Below are 16,155 nucleotides of genomic sequence, written 5' to 3' on the forward strand. Positions count from 1 at the left end.
AGGTTTTGTTTTTCCTTACCGTGACGTCATTTCGTCTACTAGTCGGTATCAATTCGTTTCCATTTTATAAATGCATCGGCTAATGAAAACGTGTGCTTTTAACGAGACTAAACAACTACATTACAACAATGGCGATAAAGAATTTAATTTAAGTGGAAAGAAATCAGAGTGTAACAGGGCGCGTATGGCTCATGTGCAATATGGCGTCACGGTAAGGAAAAACATAACCTATAAAAAAGAAAACAGACGTTAGAGAAAACAATCACATTAGAGACGTGGGCGACGTCACGGCCGTAACGAGAAGTCACTTAATTACTTATAGTAGAAGATGATTGCTGAATGTTATTTATGTTAAAATAAATACACCTGCACATTTATACTGAATGTACACAATGATGAGGGTGTGAAGAAATACCAGTGTAAGAACTTATTTCCTTGTTACAAGAAAAAGTGAGTCGCGTTATTACTTGTCCTATGCTCCTTGCGACGTAGATGGCGTACAACGTGTGGGCGCTGTGTGTAAACGGGTGTACTACGTTAAAGGACCATTCAAGCAACTGTTTGAAGTACAAATTACACTTCTAAAAATTATGTGGAAATTTCTCAGGAAAATCAGGTCATATGGTATCACTGAAAGAATGCTTGACATAGTTAAATCCTCTTAAGTAAGAGAAAAATCCATGTTGTCCTCGATGGTCGTACATCTAAACAATATGATATAAATGAGGGAGTGCCTTAAGGGTCTATCCTTAGACCATTATTATTCCTAATATTCATAAATGACCTCCCTGATAAAATTGTCTCTGAAATGAGTATATTTGCTGATGATACCGCGCTCTATAACAGGCACAACAGGAAAAAAAATGAACACATATCTAAGGAAATGGCAGAAACACTAGAGGAAGACCTCCAGTCTGTAGTGGAATGGGGACATAAATGCATGGCCACATTCAATGCTGCCAAGACTAAACTTGTTTCCTTCAATAATTACAATACACCTTCTCTACTACCAATAGTAATGTCCAAAGACACATTACCTGAAAGTACTTCTTTTAAACTCCTAGGCCTAACGTTCACAGTGAACATAAGTTGGAACAGATACATTGAGAGCATTGCCAAGGCCGCTGCAAAGAAGGTAGGCTCTCTCTACCGTGCTATAAAGCTACTTATTCCTGAACGTATCCTGTACCTCTATAAGACCACCATTCGCCCATGTATGGAGTATTGCTGTCGCATTTGGGCTAGTGCATCTGCTACTAATCTCTCACTCCAGGACAAGGTTCAAAAGAGAGTCGCCAACCTGATAGGTCCTGAACTGATATCTAAGCTTCAGCCTCTGTCCCATCGACGAAATGTTGCATCCCTCTGCCAGTTCTACAAGTATTTTAATGGTGAATGCTCTGACGAACTACAAGCACTTGTACCCCCTCGATGTAAATATCCTCGACAAACGCAACAAGCAGCTAAATCCCACCCCTACACAGTAGAAATCCCTAGGTGTAAGAAAGCCTTCTACTCCAACAGTTTCTTCCCCAGAACTGCTAGACTTTGGAACTCCCTTCCGGGATTTTACTTTCCTAACAGTGCTGACATGCAGAAGTTCAAGTGTAATGTAAACAGATATCTTGTTACTCATCTCCCTCTATAATATCCCTGCAACTTACTTATGTCCTGATAGTAGCCCCTACTTCAAAGTGGCACTGTGCCTTGTTCGGGTGAAAATTGAAAAAAATACCCAAACTCGTAAGACTACAAACGAATAAAAAATAAAACCATATTATGAACGTGATGAGATTTCCTTTAAAAACCTGATGTCTCTTAAATAGAAAATGCTATTGTACAAAATTAGGTTGGATATGAAACTAATTATAATTATGTTAAAGAAATAGTGTCAAGCCAGTATAGGAATTTTTCGCTAAAATAAAATAGAACAATGTAGCTCAAAAGTTTGAAATCGATACCTATTCTGAGGTACTATATCATTATGGGTTGTACGGACGAAATTGGATTATCGAAATCTTTAGAAACAATAGAGCAGCATGTGATATTAGGGGAAACCATTTTCTAATTCTGATTTAATTGCTATGCGGCTTTTTAAGGGGGGGGGTATCGAGAAAGAAAAAAGAAATTCGGTACTCATAAGCGACATAAGTATCGTATTATTGTCGTCGTATTACGGACAAGTTACGTAAACTACCGGAAAGTGACGAACTAAACCTTCTTATTATTTCTTCACAAAGACGATGGCCAATGTTTAAAATCTTAACAAACAGTTTAAAATTAAAGAAAAAAAAATAAACGTATATTATTATTTTATTGAAATTGTCGTACGGTGACTGTTTTCGATTATGATATAATCGAAAACAGTCATTGTACGACAATTTCAATGAAATAATAACTTAATTATTTAGTACAGAAATCCTTAACATAAAGGGGGGGCTTTAATTATTCTGCACTTTCACTTAACAATTAATAAGCAAAAGATACCGTTTGCCAATTATCGACAGTAGCGATTTCATTGGCTAAGCGTTTCAGAACCTTCCGCTGGTTTATATAACCTGCCCAGAATATGCAGACGATAACGTGGTCGCTTATTCTTCATAAGTACTCGAAATTTTGTTGTTATTACACATTGAATATGAAGCAAATTCTAATTCCGCGAAAGTAATCATAAAAGCCTGATACACAATATGACTGTTATAAAGATTCAAAGTAATACTCGTTTTGAGATTATTGTACATCATCTTTATAATATGGCGGGTAACCAAACAATCGAGAAACACATGGCAATAGTGGAATTCAATTACTAACTTTGCGTGAATTGCTATGTGACGTTTTTTTTTCTGTGAAAAAAAGGTTTTAAAACTAATGCTTAAAATACAACTTAATGAATTACATTATCGTGAGATTTAACTATGAATGCTATGTGTAAAAAATAGATTGTACCCTATAACTCCAAATTTAAGCCCAAAACAAATATTGCAGAATACGTTTTCTAAAAGACTTGGATTTTATGAAATCTTCTCGTAAAAGAAAATACCTTTTTTTACAAGAGAATTAATCACTTATAAAAGCCCAGGGGATATTCGAAGATAAGGGTTAATGTGTGTACAGTAATCATTGAAGTAATAATGAAGTAATCATTAATAGAGGAAATTTGGTATAATTTGATTATTTTATGGGACGATACAACAAGAACTTGTTTACGTTGGACTTGATGACGAGAATATTTTAGTCAGTTGGGAAGCAGGCCAGTGGAACAGAATTCCATGGGCGGGCAGTTCTAGAAAAAATCCTCTGTTCATTGAACCCACGTTTAGATTTAGGCACCAATAGAGAGTGGGAGAAATTATTGATAGTGGTTTTAGATAAACCAGTGTTTATTGTGAATGTTTGGCAAGGGGAGAACTATAGCTGTACTAATTTTACAAATCCAAAGATATACAACCATGCATAGTTTAGATCAAGAACCAAGACAACTATGGCTGATGGTTAAAACAATTATGTCTGTTCCTTTTGACTTCCGGTTTTGTTGTCCGTATCACTGGATAATTAGATATAGACAAACAGACAAGAAAGCTATTGTGAAGATGGAGAACTAAGGTGGATGATACCACGTTATCTGAGAGGTATATCATCATTAATCAGAAGGAGTCTTGATTGTTACCGTCGTTCTATCTGTGCTGCAGAAACAGGAAATCAAAAACAGTAGAAAATTTTTTGACTAATATCACAATAATTGTAACGATTGCACAGATTTATTTACTGTACGTAATAAATTTGAAGACAATCGCATATATCTTCTTCCAACGACAGAATAATTGTTTATAAAATTCGATGGGCTTAGAAGTCTTTTCGGTAATGTAATTGGACTAATATTCTCATGTGCTGTTCGATGTAACGTCCGACTTTCTTCAAGTGTCTTTCTCGAAATCGGAAATTTCTTTTTAAACTGAACTATTTATTTAATCCATGAGTGTAGCATACTTTCAGTATTACTGGGTAGACGTCTTAAGTAATTCGCAATTGTATTGTATTCCGAGTAGCTTGGTAATTCAATGATAGTATTACTAAACCAGAAAATGATTACAATTCATTTGTTTTTTGCAATAGCATGCATCACATTAGGTGGAAACTGCGTGAATGAATGATTTCGAGCTTGTTGTATTCAGTATAGAATTATTTACAAGACAATTTCCAGAATTTCAAGAGTATTAAATAAAATGTTGAATTTACATAAAATGAAAAATACTTAAACTGCAGTTAAAAACTTGATGTTTATTAAAAGTAAATGTACGCATGGCAGAAATCATAGTATTACTTCATGTTGTTAGATTATACAAATATATGAAAGAATATGTATTAATATCTGATTATTACCGTATAGGACATCCAGACATCTCACTGTCTAAATGTATGGATGGCAGTAAGTGTAGTAATATTTCGTGTTTATTATTATGATTAAATGTATATAGAACGATGTGTATTATTATATATGTCGTTCCGGTATAGGATATTCATAATTGTCACATCATAATGCAATTATATTATTACGATTGAATGTAGAGGTTGTCTAAAATTGTATCATTTATGTAAAATTTTGTTCCAATGTAGATTGGTGGCGTGGGAAGAGATAAATTATATGAAGTGAACATTGTTGCTACTCTTCCTTTTAAATATGAAATAATAATTTTTTAAATTTGAAATTATCTTATTTCAATAAATTTAAAATATTTTATTCTGACTATATATTTTTAAATATTATTCGGACATTCTGATTACTTTTAGTGTCGCTCATAGCCAATTTGCATGATGAAAACATTACCGAAGCCTTCATTGTTTTAAAATAAATACTCATTATTTTAAATACTTATAGAAAAAGATGATCGTTGAATATTATTTATTATAAAATAAATACCCCTGTACATTGTACAGAATGAGGAGTTTGTGAAGACGTACCATTGCAAGAGTAATTACTGACATACTCGACTATTTTCATAGTAAAGGACTGGCTTTTGCCTGCAAACTGCATTCTGTAGGTTTCTCTTGCTAACGCACTCAAGCTGGTGTTACTTAAGAGCCAAGTACGTCCAAGTATGGAGTACTGTTGCCACATCTTGGCAGGAGCTGCAAGAAAAGACTTACCCTGCCTTGATAGAGTTCAAAATAGACTTCATAGCCTAGTAAGGGTACGCTCTTTTCTCTTCCCTGCGACCTCTTTCCCACAGAAGAGGTCTGTTTCTGCTTTATCGTTATTTTCATGGCAAGTACTCATCTGAGCTCCAATCTATAGTCCCCCTCGCCAAACGTTCACGAGAAACACTGGTCTAGCTGAAAACACTATCAATAATTTCCCCCACTCTGCGTCTAAACCGAAACGTAGATTCCATGAACAAAGTTTCTTTCTTAGAATTGCACGCCTGTGTAACTTCGTTCCGTTTTCCTGCTTTCCAGCCGACTACGATATAGTTGTCTTCAAGTCGAATGTAAGCAAGTTCTTGATGAGCCGTTCCACATAACTTAACGAATTTACCAATTTTCCATTACTAACGATTACTATATTGTCAAATTGACTACTGTACACTCTTAAAACCTTATCCTGAAGTGGTCTCTGGGACTTGATAAGTGGTTATGTCTATGTAAAAAAAAAGAACAATAAATGTCTTCGACAGCCATCTGTAGACTTTATTGCGATACAAGCTAAATTTATCCAACATGGTATGGTAACGGGAAAAATGAAAAAAAAGAAGTGGATTAACTACCTGTGATTACCTTCTGTGAGCTTTATTGCGATGCTCTTCACTAATAACCAGGGTGATAAAAGAGGTTGAGTTTATATAGGCTGGTCGACATGATGAAGTGATCAGGTTACATTTTGACCAATCTATGAAACTCTAAAGGGAACAAGGAGACAGAAACTGACCAATCAATGAGTGGTAAGTAAATTCCAATGTTTGTGGTCATGCCTTGTTTGGATAGAAAATGAGTAATAAAAAACTAGTATATGTATGCTTATAATGAGTAATAGTACAAGTAGGCTTTCGGTGTCTCTTCCAGGATGCTATTCCCGTCCGTATTTATGACTTACACCAGTCACCGAAACTTTTGTGAGAATAAACCCGGATGTATTCATATTCAGTACATCATAACAGCCGCTATAAATAAAATGACATTTATTTACTTCTAGGTAAAGATAATTTTATTTTTGAAACTAATAAACCCCGGAGGATCCTGAAGGCATTCCAATTATAGTGTTAAAAAAGCTTCAACCAGAACTAGCTCCCATAAGCTGTTTAAGCGTTCTCTTATGGAGAATTGCTTCCCAACAACCTGGAAAACCTCGTCAGTATTCCCTGTATTTAAGAATTCAGGTGATCCGTAATCTTTCTCTCAGTACAGAGCAATAAGTCTCCTATACGTCATGAGTAAGTTGCTGGAATCTGTGTTAAATAGAGAAGTAGTCAATCACCTCAGCAAAAATAACCTACTTAGTGACATGCAATATGGTTTCCGTTCTGCTAGATCTACAGAAGATGTGCTCACGATTATATCTCATAGGATAAGTGAAGCTCTCGATGGCGGCTTCTTTTCTAGGGCATTTGCTCTTCACATATCAAAGGCTTTAATAGGGTATGGCGTAAAAATCTACTTCACAAGATTTCCAGTTATGGTATAGCTGGAAATGTCTTATTAAATCATTTCTCTCTGATAGACTCATAAGAGTAGTGGTTGGTGCACAGAAATCAGAAGCTAACAGTATTAATGCTGAAGTCTTCCTGATCTACATCAATGATCTTCCAAAACACATTCTTAGATCATTCGTAGACATTTATGCTGACGACACTATGGCAACACATCAAAGGCCGTAAGTTCTCTCTGATTCTCTCACCTCTGATCTTGAGCACGTGCTACAATGGGAAAGAGGTGACTGTTTACTTTTAATGCCTCTAAAACCAAGCTTCTATCTTTACATCATCAACGCTCTAATGCTTACCTGGCATCAATTGAAATAAATGGCTCTCGTCTTGGGGAGGTTCCATGTTTTGACAAGCTTCTGAGCTTGACCTTAACTCTTGATCTGAAATGGAACACGTACATCAAACCCGTTGTCACATTGCTGGAGAAATGGTAGGATCCTTCTACTGCTCCAGAAGATATCTCATTGCTGATGCAATTCTCTATCTATATAAACGCCAAGTACGTCCAAGGATGGAGTATTGTTGCCAAATCTGAGCCGGGGCTGCTAGAAAGTCTTATCCTGCCTTGACAAAGTGCAAAATAGACTTTGTAGCCTAGTGGGGGGTCCTTTTCATTTCCCTGCAACCTCTTTCCCACAGAAGAGACGTTGCAAGCCTGTTTCTGCTTTATCATTATTTTCATCGCAAGTATTCATCTATGGTCCCCCTTCGCCAAACTTTCACAAAAAAAAAAACACTCATCTAGCTGAAACCACCGTCAGTAATTTCCCCCCTTCTGTATCTGTGCCTAAACTTAAATATAGATTCCATGAAAAAAGCTTCTTTCTTAGAACTGTGGAACTCTGTTCCGTTTTCGTGTTTTCCAGCTGACTACAATTTTGTTGTCTTCAAGTCCAATGAAAACAAATTCTTGATGAACCGTCCCCTTAAGTAATCCAATTTACTAAATTTACACTACTAACGATTACTAGGATATTTTCCCATTGACTACTGTACTTTTAAATAACTCTTATCCTCGAGTGGCTTCCGGGCCTTGATAATTGGTGACTCCTATGTAAAAAAAGAATCCTTTTCTACCGTTCCTTCCACTAGTCCTCCGTAGTTTCCTTTCTTTTCGTGAAGTTCTTAGAATGAAAGTCTTATAAGTGAAACGGTTCTCTTCATTACACGTATGCGTGACTCATTAATTGCACACAAATACAATGACGTTTGGCACAACATACCTCCAGTCAAAAACATAGCTATAAAAGACTTCCAGTCAGGATAAAGAGCTTTGTTGATTGGCTTCGCATGACGATAAAGAACGTGTGGAATCTCTGCGACAAGCTCATGGAACAACCCTTCCTGGAAAAAAAAGAAAACATAAAGAAACATTGATAAACACCTGGGCGTTGATTAATATGAAATACTGAAACATACATATACAACAAGAGCGAGATTTCGATTTTTAATAACGATAAGTGGCGATCTCATCCTCCATGTTGTTAGGTAGGTGAAAAGAAGTAAAGCTCGTGTAATGAAGAGACGAAGCATACTGATATACGATATCAAATAAACGTATATTTATTTACATAAAAATACAAGAGAGACAATAAAGGTAGTAAGAATAAGAGACAATAAGAGTTCGGTAAGATGATTAGTAACATTACTTGGGTTATCGTATTTGCTGAGAAGCTGACGGCGGTCAGGAAAGTCGGTTGGCTGGCCATGCCAACTGGAGTGCGTTATCGTCACATCTTTACTTGTTAAGAGTCCAGCGAAAAAGAGAAAGAGATCTATAAAAAAAGGAAGTGATGTAGCTGCGTCGCCCTCTTGTGGCAAGGCATGTGTTACTAGGGTTAAAGGGCGATAACCGTGATTAGCTTAAGAGTACAGTCTTGTGTTATATATATATATATATATATATATATATATATATATATATATATATATATATATATATATATATATATATTCTGATGAGTTACGGGCATAATAGATTAACTGTTTGATATAATAATTAAGTGATTGATTTTGCGCTACGAAACAGATACTGTCAAGAATTGTAAATGTCAACTGAATTAAAGGAATAAATTATAAGATGGTCAACATCACGAACTTAGGGATATAGACGTTTGTCATTTATTTACTATATTGCTCTGTAATTACATTGAGCTTCTTAAATAAGGATTGGTATACATTATAAAAAATATATTTCCACAGTAATATATATATATATATATATATATATATATATATATATATATATATCAGAGAGGCGGTAGCACTCTCTATATAGGGATGGCCCGTACACGCCTATATACGCCTACAAAACAGAACTATCCAAATCTCAACTAAAATCAACTTATAAGTTTCAAAAAGCACATATTCTTACAGAGAAGCGTCTTACGAATCCAGCGAGTGTCAGAACGTCGGTTAAAATGTCAAAAGAGAGCAAAAAAAAAGGGTACAAAAATGGCCAATTGTTCTTCTTTCTTCTTTCTTCTTCTGCTTTCTTCTTTCTTTTGAGACGATGTATCTCGGTGTACGAACGGTCTCTGACAACAGTTCAAGCATCAATCGACTGCTCTTTACACGGAGAAGTGCAGTGACCCATCGCTTTTTAGCTAACTCCATAATTAAATAAGATTACGTGTAATAACAAGTTTTAAACACTATATACCCAATGTAGACAGACCACTTCGAACACGGAACTTCTCTCAAAAGGGACAGCTCCAAATAATACACCGGATGCTCACATACGTTCCAGTTTGCCAGTGGCCTATATTTCTTGGACGCTGAATATTTGAGGTGAACGTTAAGGTTTTTTCTTTAAACAGTAACCTACCAGCGTTAATGAAACCACGAAATCTTTATCTCAGTTGATCAAAATTGTTATAAGAGTAACCTATCAGATAGTACGACGTCAAAAAACAATGTTATAAAAACAAATAATTCTTCAGATTTTGGACTGTAAAATATGTACAAAATGTCAATGCTGTGACCAGGATTCGAACCTAGGTTAGCACGGCCACAACGTGGGGTCCTAACCTCTAGACGATCACGGCTAACACTGACGTCTGTCGCTCTTGGTAGAAAGACACATGACTACTATTGAAAAATAAGGAGGAAACTTGAAATTCTCACGCATGCGCAAAAATACACTATAGCAACCATTGTTAAATGCAGCTGAATCTCTTCGCTCGCTAAGAAAAGTAGATCAGACCCGTTCTTCTAAGAACTCATCAAACGCCAAAGGAAGTAAGTTAAATTAACCGCAAACGAAACTGCAAGAAAGTCATCTTCTAAGAACTCACTGGAAGCTGACCAAAAAGAATCAAAATCCAAGCCCTAGCCACAAAAATAACTAGATATTGTGGCTACTATACACAATCTACTAATAAAAACAAGTAAGTTTTCTAAAATAAACTACAATAAATTAACCAAGTAACCTCACACTGTCACTGATTAGGACTTCATATAAAGATAACAACTACACTATTGGTGTATATACCGTTTCACACTTTAACTATTTGTGACGGGGCAGTATCTCAATTCTACGAGAGTTGTCTTGCTATAAGATAAGTGATATTATAGTAAGATACACATAAGTGTTATATGTTTACATTTAATAAAAAATGCCAAAGTCAGCACGTAGTAAAAAAGCTCAGAGAAATATAGACTATGAAAAAAACAAAGTCAAGGTATTCTCTGAGCAAAAAGAATACTATCAGAAAAATGCTGAAATAATAAAAATTAAGTATCATGCAAATCCTGAGGCAAAGAAGGCTGCCTCACGTGCTGACTCAAAAGCACGGTATAACAGGGATCCTGAGGGAAAAAACTGCCTCACGTGCTCTTTATAACAAAGAACCAGAAAAAAAGAAGGCTGCCTCACGTGCTGACTCAAAAGCACGGTATAACAGGGATTCCGAGGGAAAAAAAGCTGCCTCACGTGCTCTTTATAACAAAGAACCAGAAAAAAAGAAGGCTGCCTCACGTGCTGACTCAAAAGCACGGTATAACAGGGATTCCGAGGGTAAAAAAGCTGCCTCACGTGCTCTTTATAACAAAGAACCAGAAAAAAAAGAAGGCTGCCTCACGTGCTGACTCAAAAGCACGGTATAACAGGGATCCCAAGGGGAAAAAGCTGCCTCATGCACAAACTATTATAAATATAAATATCAAAAACTGCCAAATCTTTGCCAAAACGCCAAAGAATGAACGAAGAAAAATTTAATAGTGAAGGTATGAACATTTTAGAACTTTATAATACTCTAACTGTTTTATCAGAGAGGCGGTAGCACTCTCTATGTAACATAGAACCGATGGAGGACCAAGAGGCAACTCTAAGGCCCAAAACCCAAAGACCTAAAACCCAGCAGGAAGCGACCTGCTACTAATGGAGGCGGCAATGAGCCGCCTCCTAAAAAAGACAATACTATCATGAATGTAAGTTTAAAAATAAGACTGTAAGTAAAAATACTAATTAACAAGAATAAAAATGCATTGGAAATGCAAAAGGATATAGGGATGGTATGCCAAAAAGTATACAAACAAGATAACTATGAATGGCTAGGCACATGGAAATAGAATTGCATCCAAAGTATAGCCCTATAGCTTTTTACAACCGTAATGATGGCACGGAATGAAGATTGGAGAAAAGCTATAGGGCTATACTTTGGATGCAATTCTATTTCCATGTGCCTAGCCATTCATAGCTATCTTGTTTGTATACTTTTTGGCATACCATCCCTATATCCTTTTGCATTTCCAATGCTTTTTTATTCTTGTATATATATGAATGGAAATGTATAAAAAAGAATACGAAAAGTATAAAAGCTTATAACTTTTCTTTATTCGTTTTCAATTGGTGATGTGCAGGAATACGAAATGATATTCTGAAAAAAAATTTAAAAACTTTTTTTACAGGTACATAATTTTCGACCGATCCTTTAGTCTTCATCAGTGTAGTGAAAGTGATGAGCATACACGGGGAAAAGGGGAATGGAAAAGGAAGGGGGATAAGGAGATATAGCCAATGAAAAGGTGCCACGTCAGTTTTAAATATATGATGATTGCAACGTTTTACTCTTTAAATATATACACATATAAGTACGCACATACACACATGCACACAGTACCTATACACATATAAACGAAAAATTAAAAATTAATCAGTAAATAAAAAATGAAGAAACGCCCCTTTAACTTTCCAATCTTTTGAATTCTAACGATATTATTAATTCCAAGAGAGAATAAGAATTCAAAGGATATAAGACATTATGAGGAGAAACGCTATGATGCTCATTTGTAAATCAGCGGCTGTTTCTTGTTCGAAAAAGAACGAAAACGTCGTTTTCAAATTCAACCGTTTAAAGACAGAAACGAAACGCTACTTTCTAATTATTCATATATTAATATGTATACACACATACGTATATAAACAAATACTCACATGTATAAATATATATATATATATATATATATATATATATATATATATATATATATATACACATAAACGCATGCATATATACACATATACATATATTAACAAATACACATGCACATACATAAATGTTTGCGCATATATTTACATGTAGGGACAGCTATATATATATACACAAGTTTACATGAGCGAATCTAGGGAGAGAGAGAGAGGGGGAGAGGAAGAGAGGAACGGGAAAAGAGTCATAGGTGTGCGAGAAATACATATATGTATATATATATATAAATATATATATATATATATATACGGTAATACGAGGAAAATTAACACTTAAAGAAAATGTGTTTTGAAAAAACACGCACACAGATACATGCACACACATACACATATATCCACATATATATATATATACATATATATATATACATACACATACATATACATATATACACATATAATGACGTGTACATACACTTTCAGGTACATATACACATACACTCGCATAAATACATACATATCTGCGTACATAATATGCACACACATATACGTACATTGACCAATGTGTATGAGAGTATAAAGAAAGAAAAATTAGGGAAAATGTGAAGGTTTCGGAAAGAGTTAGCAAGTGAAAAAAAAAAAACGTTTACTCCATTTCAGTCCTAAGGAAAATGTTTATGGAAAATCTCTGTTGTTATAAAATATTTTAGTCATTAAGTAGTCGAAGTGTGCGTGTTGAGTTTTAGAATTAATTTTTTTTCATATTTTCGTCTCCGGAGTTGTGTAATAAAATTGGATGATATGAGGATGTATCTGATGTTGCCTATTGTGTGGTTAGGTAAATTATAGTGGATAGCTACTGGATGCTGTGTAGATTTGCCTCTAATGGTATGTTTGTGGTTATTAAGGCGTGGGCGGAACTCCAGGCCTGTTTCCCCCACGTAATTGCCTTTTGTACATTCAGTGCAGTATAACAGATATATTACATTTGAGCTATTGCAATTTAGAGGGGGGGAGTTTGAGATGAATGTTGGTGCCTGGAGGGGTGAATGTGCTGTTGGTGTTAATATGTGTGCATATTAGACATATATATATATATATATATATATATATATATATATATATATATATATATATATATATATATATACGATGTACCTGTGACTCGATTCTACTTTGATTTTGATGCAGTATATTATTAGATTATTAGATTATTAGATGAAATTCCCATTGAAATCTATTTGTATTCATTTTCTTTTTATATCCAGTGGAGGTATTTACATACTTTCTTTTGGCGAAGATTGTAAGGGCCATCGCCCAATAGGATTTAGCATCCAGATATTAAGTGGTATGGGCTTTCAAGCTTTCAATCACGGAGAAACAAAACCTGCACTTGCTATTCATTTATTTTATTTTTTCATTTACTTCAGTTAATTTTAAAAGATTAAGAGGCTTCCTCTTAACACTAATATTACACTACGATTTGAATTTATATCTGAGAGCTTTTTTAAGAATAAACGTTGTTCTCTTAAAGGTTGCTATCTGCATTGCGTTACAGTTTGGTTTTCCATGGATTGTTTCCAAGTATCTCTTAAGATTTTTTTCACTAAGCTAGTTGCTTTTACCACAACTGTATCATTTTTATTTCTTTCAAGGACAATGACGTTACCGGTACAGTTTGCGTTATGTACTGTAAAGTGAATGTGATTGATAAATTAATGAAGGACCTGTATAAGGATGAAGTACTGGTGCCACATCTGGGCAGGGGCTGCCAGAAACGCCTTATCTTGCCTTGACAGAGTTCAAAATAGACTTCGTAGCTTAGTGGGGGATGCCCTTTTCTCTTCCCTGCAACCTCTTTCTAGTTAATCATTAATTTTCATAGCAAGTGATCGTCTGAGCTCCACTCTATGGTCCCCTTGTCCTTTCACAAAAAACACTCGTCTATCTGAAATCACTATCAATAATTTCCCCCACTCTTTATCTGTGTCTAAACGTAGATTCCATGAACAAAGCTTCTTTCTTAGAACTGCATGCCTGTGGAACTCTGTTCCGTTTTCCTGCTTTCTAACTGACTACGATATTGTTGTCTTCAAGTCCGTGAACAAATTCTTGATGAGCCATCCCATTGAGTAATCCAATTTACCAAATTTCCACTACTAACGATGACTACGACTTGTTCCCCTTTAACACTGTACACTCATTTACCTTTACCCTCGAGTGGCCTCCAGGCCTTGATAAGTAGTAACTTCTATATATATATATATATATATATATATATATATATATATATATATATATATATGACTAGAATTGTTACAGGGTCAATATGGGAACGTGGGGGGGTATTTTCTGCATTTCGTTAATAAATTACAAACGATTAATAATACAGAGTTTGTTTTGTTTTTTTACAGGCGCGCTGCATATGTGAATACATTTATTAATCCCTCGACAAAATGAGGCTGGACCTATAAATTCACCCTTGTCCGTTCGTCTCTCCGCACTTTCTCAATAATTACGCCATGGATTTTTTTAAATTTTGCACAAACATTAAACATGAGATGAGTAAAAAAGTAACAGAATGGATTTTCTGGGAACACTCCGGTTGCCCCCCTAGGATTGCCTTTCGGATTAAAATGGCTAAAATTGACACTTTTGTACTTCTTAAAAAAAATGATGACTTGGATTTTTATAAAACTTTCTAAAAAGTTGTACCTAACTGATTTCTATATAATTTTGTTTGCCTATACTTCGTGATAACTCTTGGGTGTACCCCAAGGGCTCTTTTAGAGATAATAAAAACACTCAATTTTTGGGAGTATTTTGGCATATTTGTCCAAAACTTTCTGTGTATGCAGTTTTGTATGGTGCTGAATTTAAATTTAAATATGTTAAGGCCTTGTGGGACTTTTGAGACTAAATAGGGGGGGGTGATGGATTTAGTCATTTCTTTTTTTTTTTTTTTTTCTTTTTTTTGCATGGTGCAGAACTCGAATTTACATATGTTAAGGCCTGAAACTGCACCGTTTGTTCATTTTTACCAGGATTTGACGTCCCCTGGGGAATTTGGGGGCTAAATAAGAGGGGGGGGGCAATGTTGAACTTAATCATATTTTTATGCCTCGTTTACTGTGCATGCTTCACTTGTTTTTATTCGCATCTTTCAAAATTCCTCATAATTTTCCGGCTTATTCAATAAAAAAATATAACTGTTTTGAGTCTGATAAAAACTACAAAAGATGGCTTTCCGAAGACTTACATGTGTCCATTTATGAACCCAATCACGTCCATAGCGTTCCTTTTCCTTTAACAAGTGCGAGTAGCAGGACAAATGACTAATGATGTCGCAGTACGCTATTCCATTTGCTGAGACACTGCTGTCAGATTTAAACAGCCATCGCTTCACCTTGACGTTGTGTATTATTAACTCGGAAATGGCCTCGTACAACTGAAAGAAAGAATAAGCAATATCAAATCTGATCGCCAGTGTCAATTAACAAATTATCATTTAATTGATGGAGTTAATATTGCTGCATCACGGGTGTGTATTAAGATAGAGAAAAACAAGAGACAAATATACCATCGTTTTGCATTACTAACGAGAGCGTACAATAGAGATGTTTGCAACTGTCACATGGTCTCTTCCGTAAATACCTGATATCACTCTAAAAACATCTATGCCTAAATCAAAACGTGGATTCCATGAACAAAGCTTCTTCTTAGAACTGCACGCCTGTGGAACTCTGTTCCGTCTGCCTGCTTCCCACCTGACTACAACTTGGATGTGTTCAAGTCCAACGTTAACAAATTTCTAATGAACCGCCCCCTTAAGTAAACACTTCATCAAATCTCCACACTAACGTAATTTACTTGCAATAACCCTTATCCCTGAGTGGCTTCCGGGCCTTGATAAGTGGTGACCACTGTGTAAAAAAAAAGCAATTTTTAATCGAAAGATATTGGGGAAACGAATGCCAACTAAATCATTATGAATAAATGATACTACTACTACTATTACTACTCGTCAAC

At 35.3% G+C, this 16,155-nt stretch overlaps 1 protein-coding gene across 2 annotated transcripts in view; it reads right to left on the reverse strand.

Moving 5' to 3' along the window:
• Positions 1-16,155, reverse strand: part of LOC145267223 (IQ domain-containing protein H-like) — a 259,132-nt gene that overhangs the window by 37,528 nt on the left and 205,449 nt on the right. For both annotated transcript variants that reach the window (XM_080123287.1, XM_080123285.1), the window contains 2 exons: positions 15,386-15,574; positions 7,922-8,042 (listed from right to left, as the gene is read on the reverse strand). In XM_080123287.1, the coding sequence (XP_079979413.1) occupies positions 7,922-8,042; positions 15,386-15,574 (310 nt within the window). The remainder of the gene's footprint in view (positions 1-7,921; positions 8,043-15,385; positions 15,575-16,155) is intronic.

The sequence above is a fragment of the Euprymna scolopes genome, chromosome 4 (genome assembly GCF_053919585.1).
Source record: "Euprymna scolopes isolate OS-2025 chromosome 4, ASM5391958v1, whole genome shotgun sequence".
In the NCBI taxonomy this organism is placed as follows: domain Eukaryota; kingdom Metazoa; phylum Mollusca; class Cephalopoda; order Sepiida; family Sepiolidae; genus Euprymna; species Euprymna scolopes.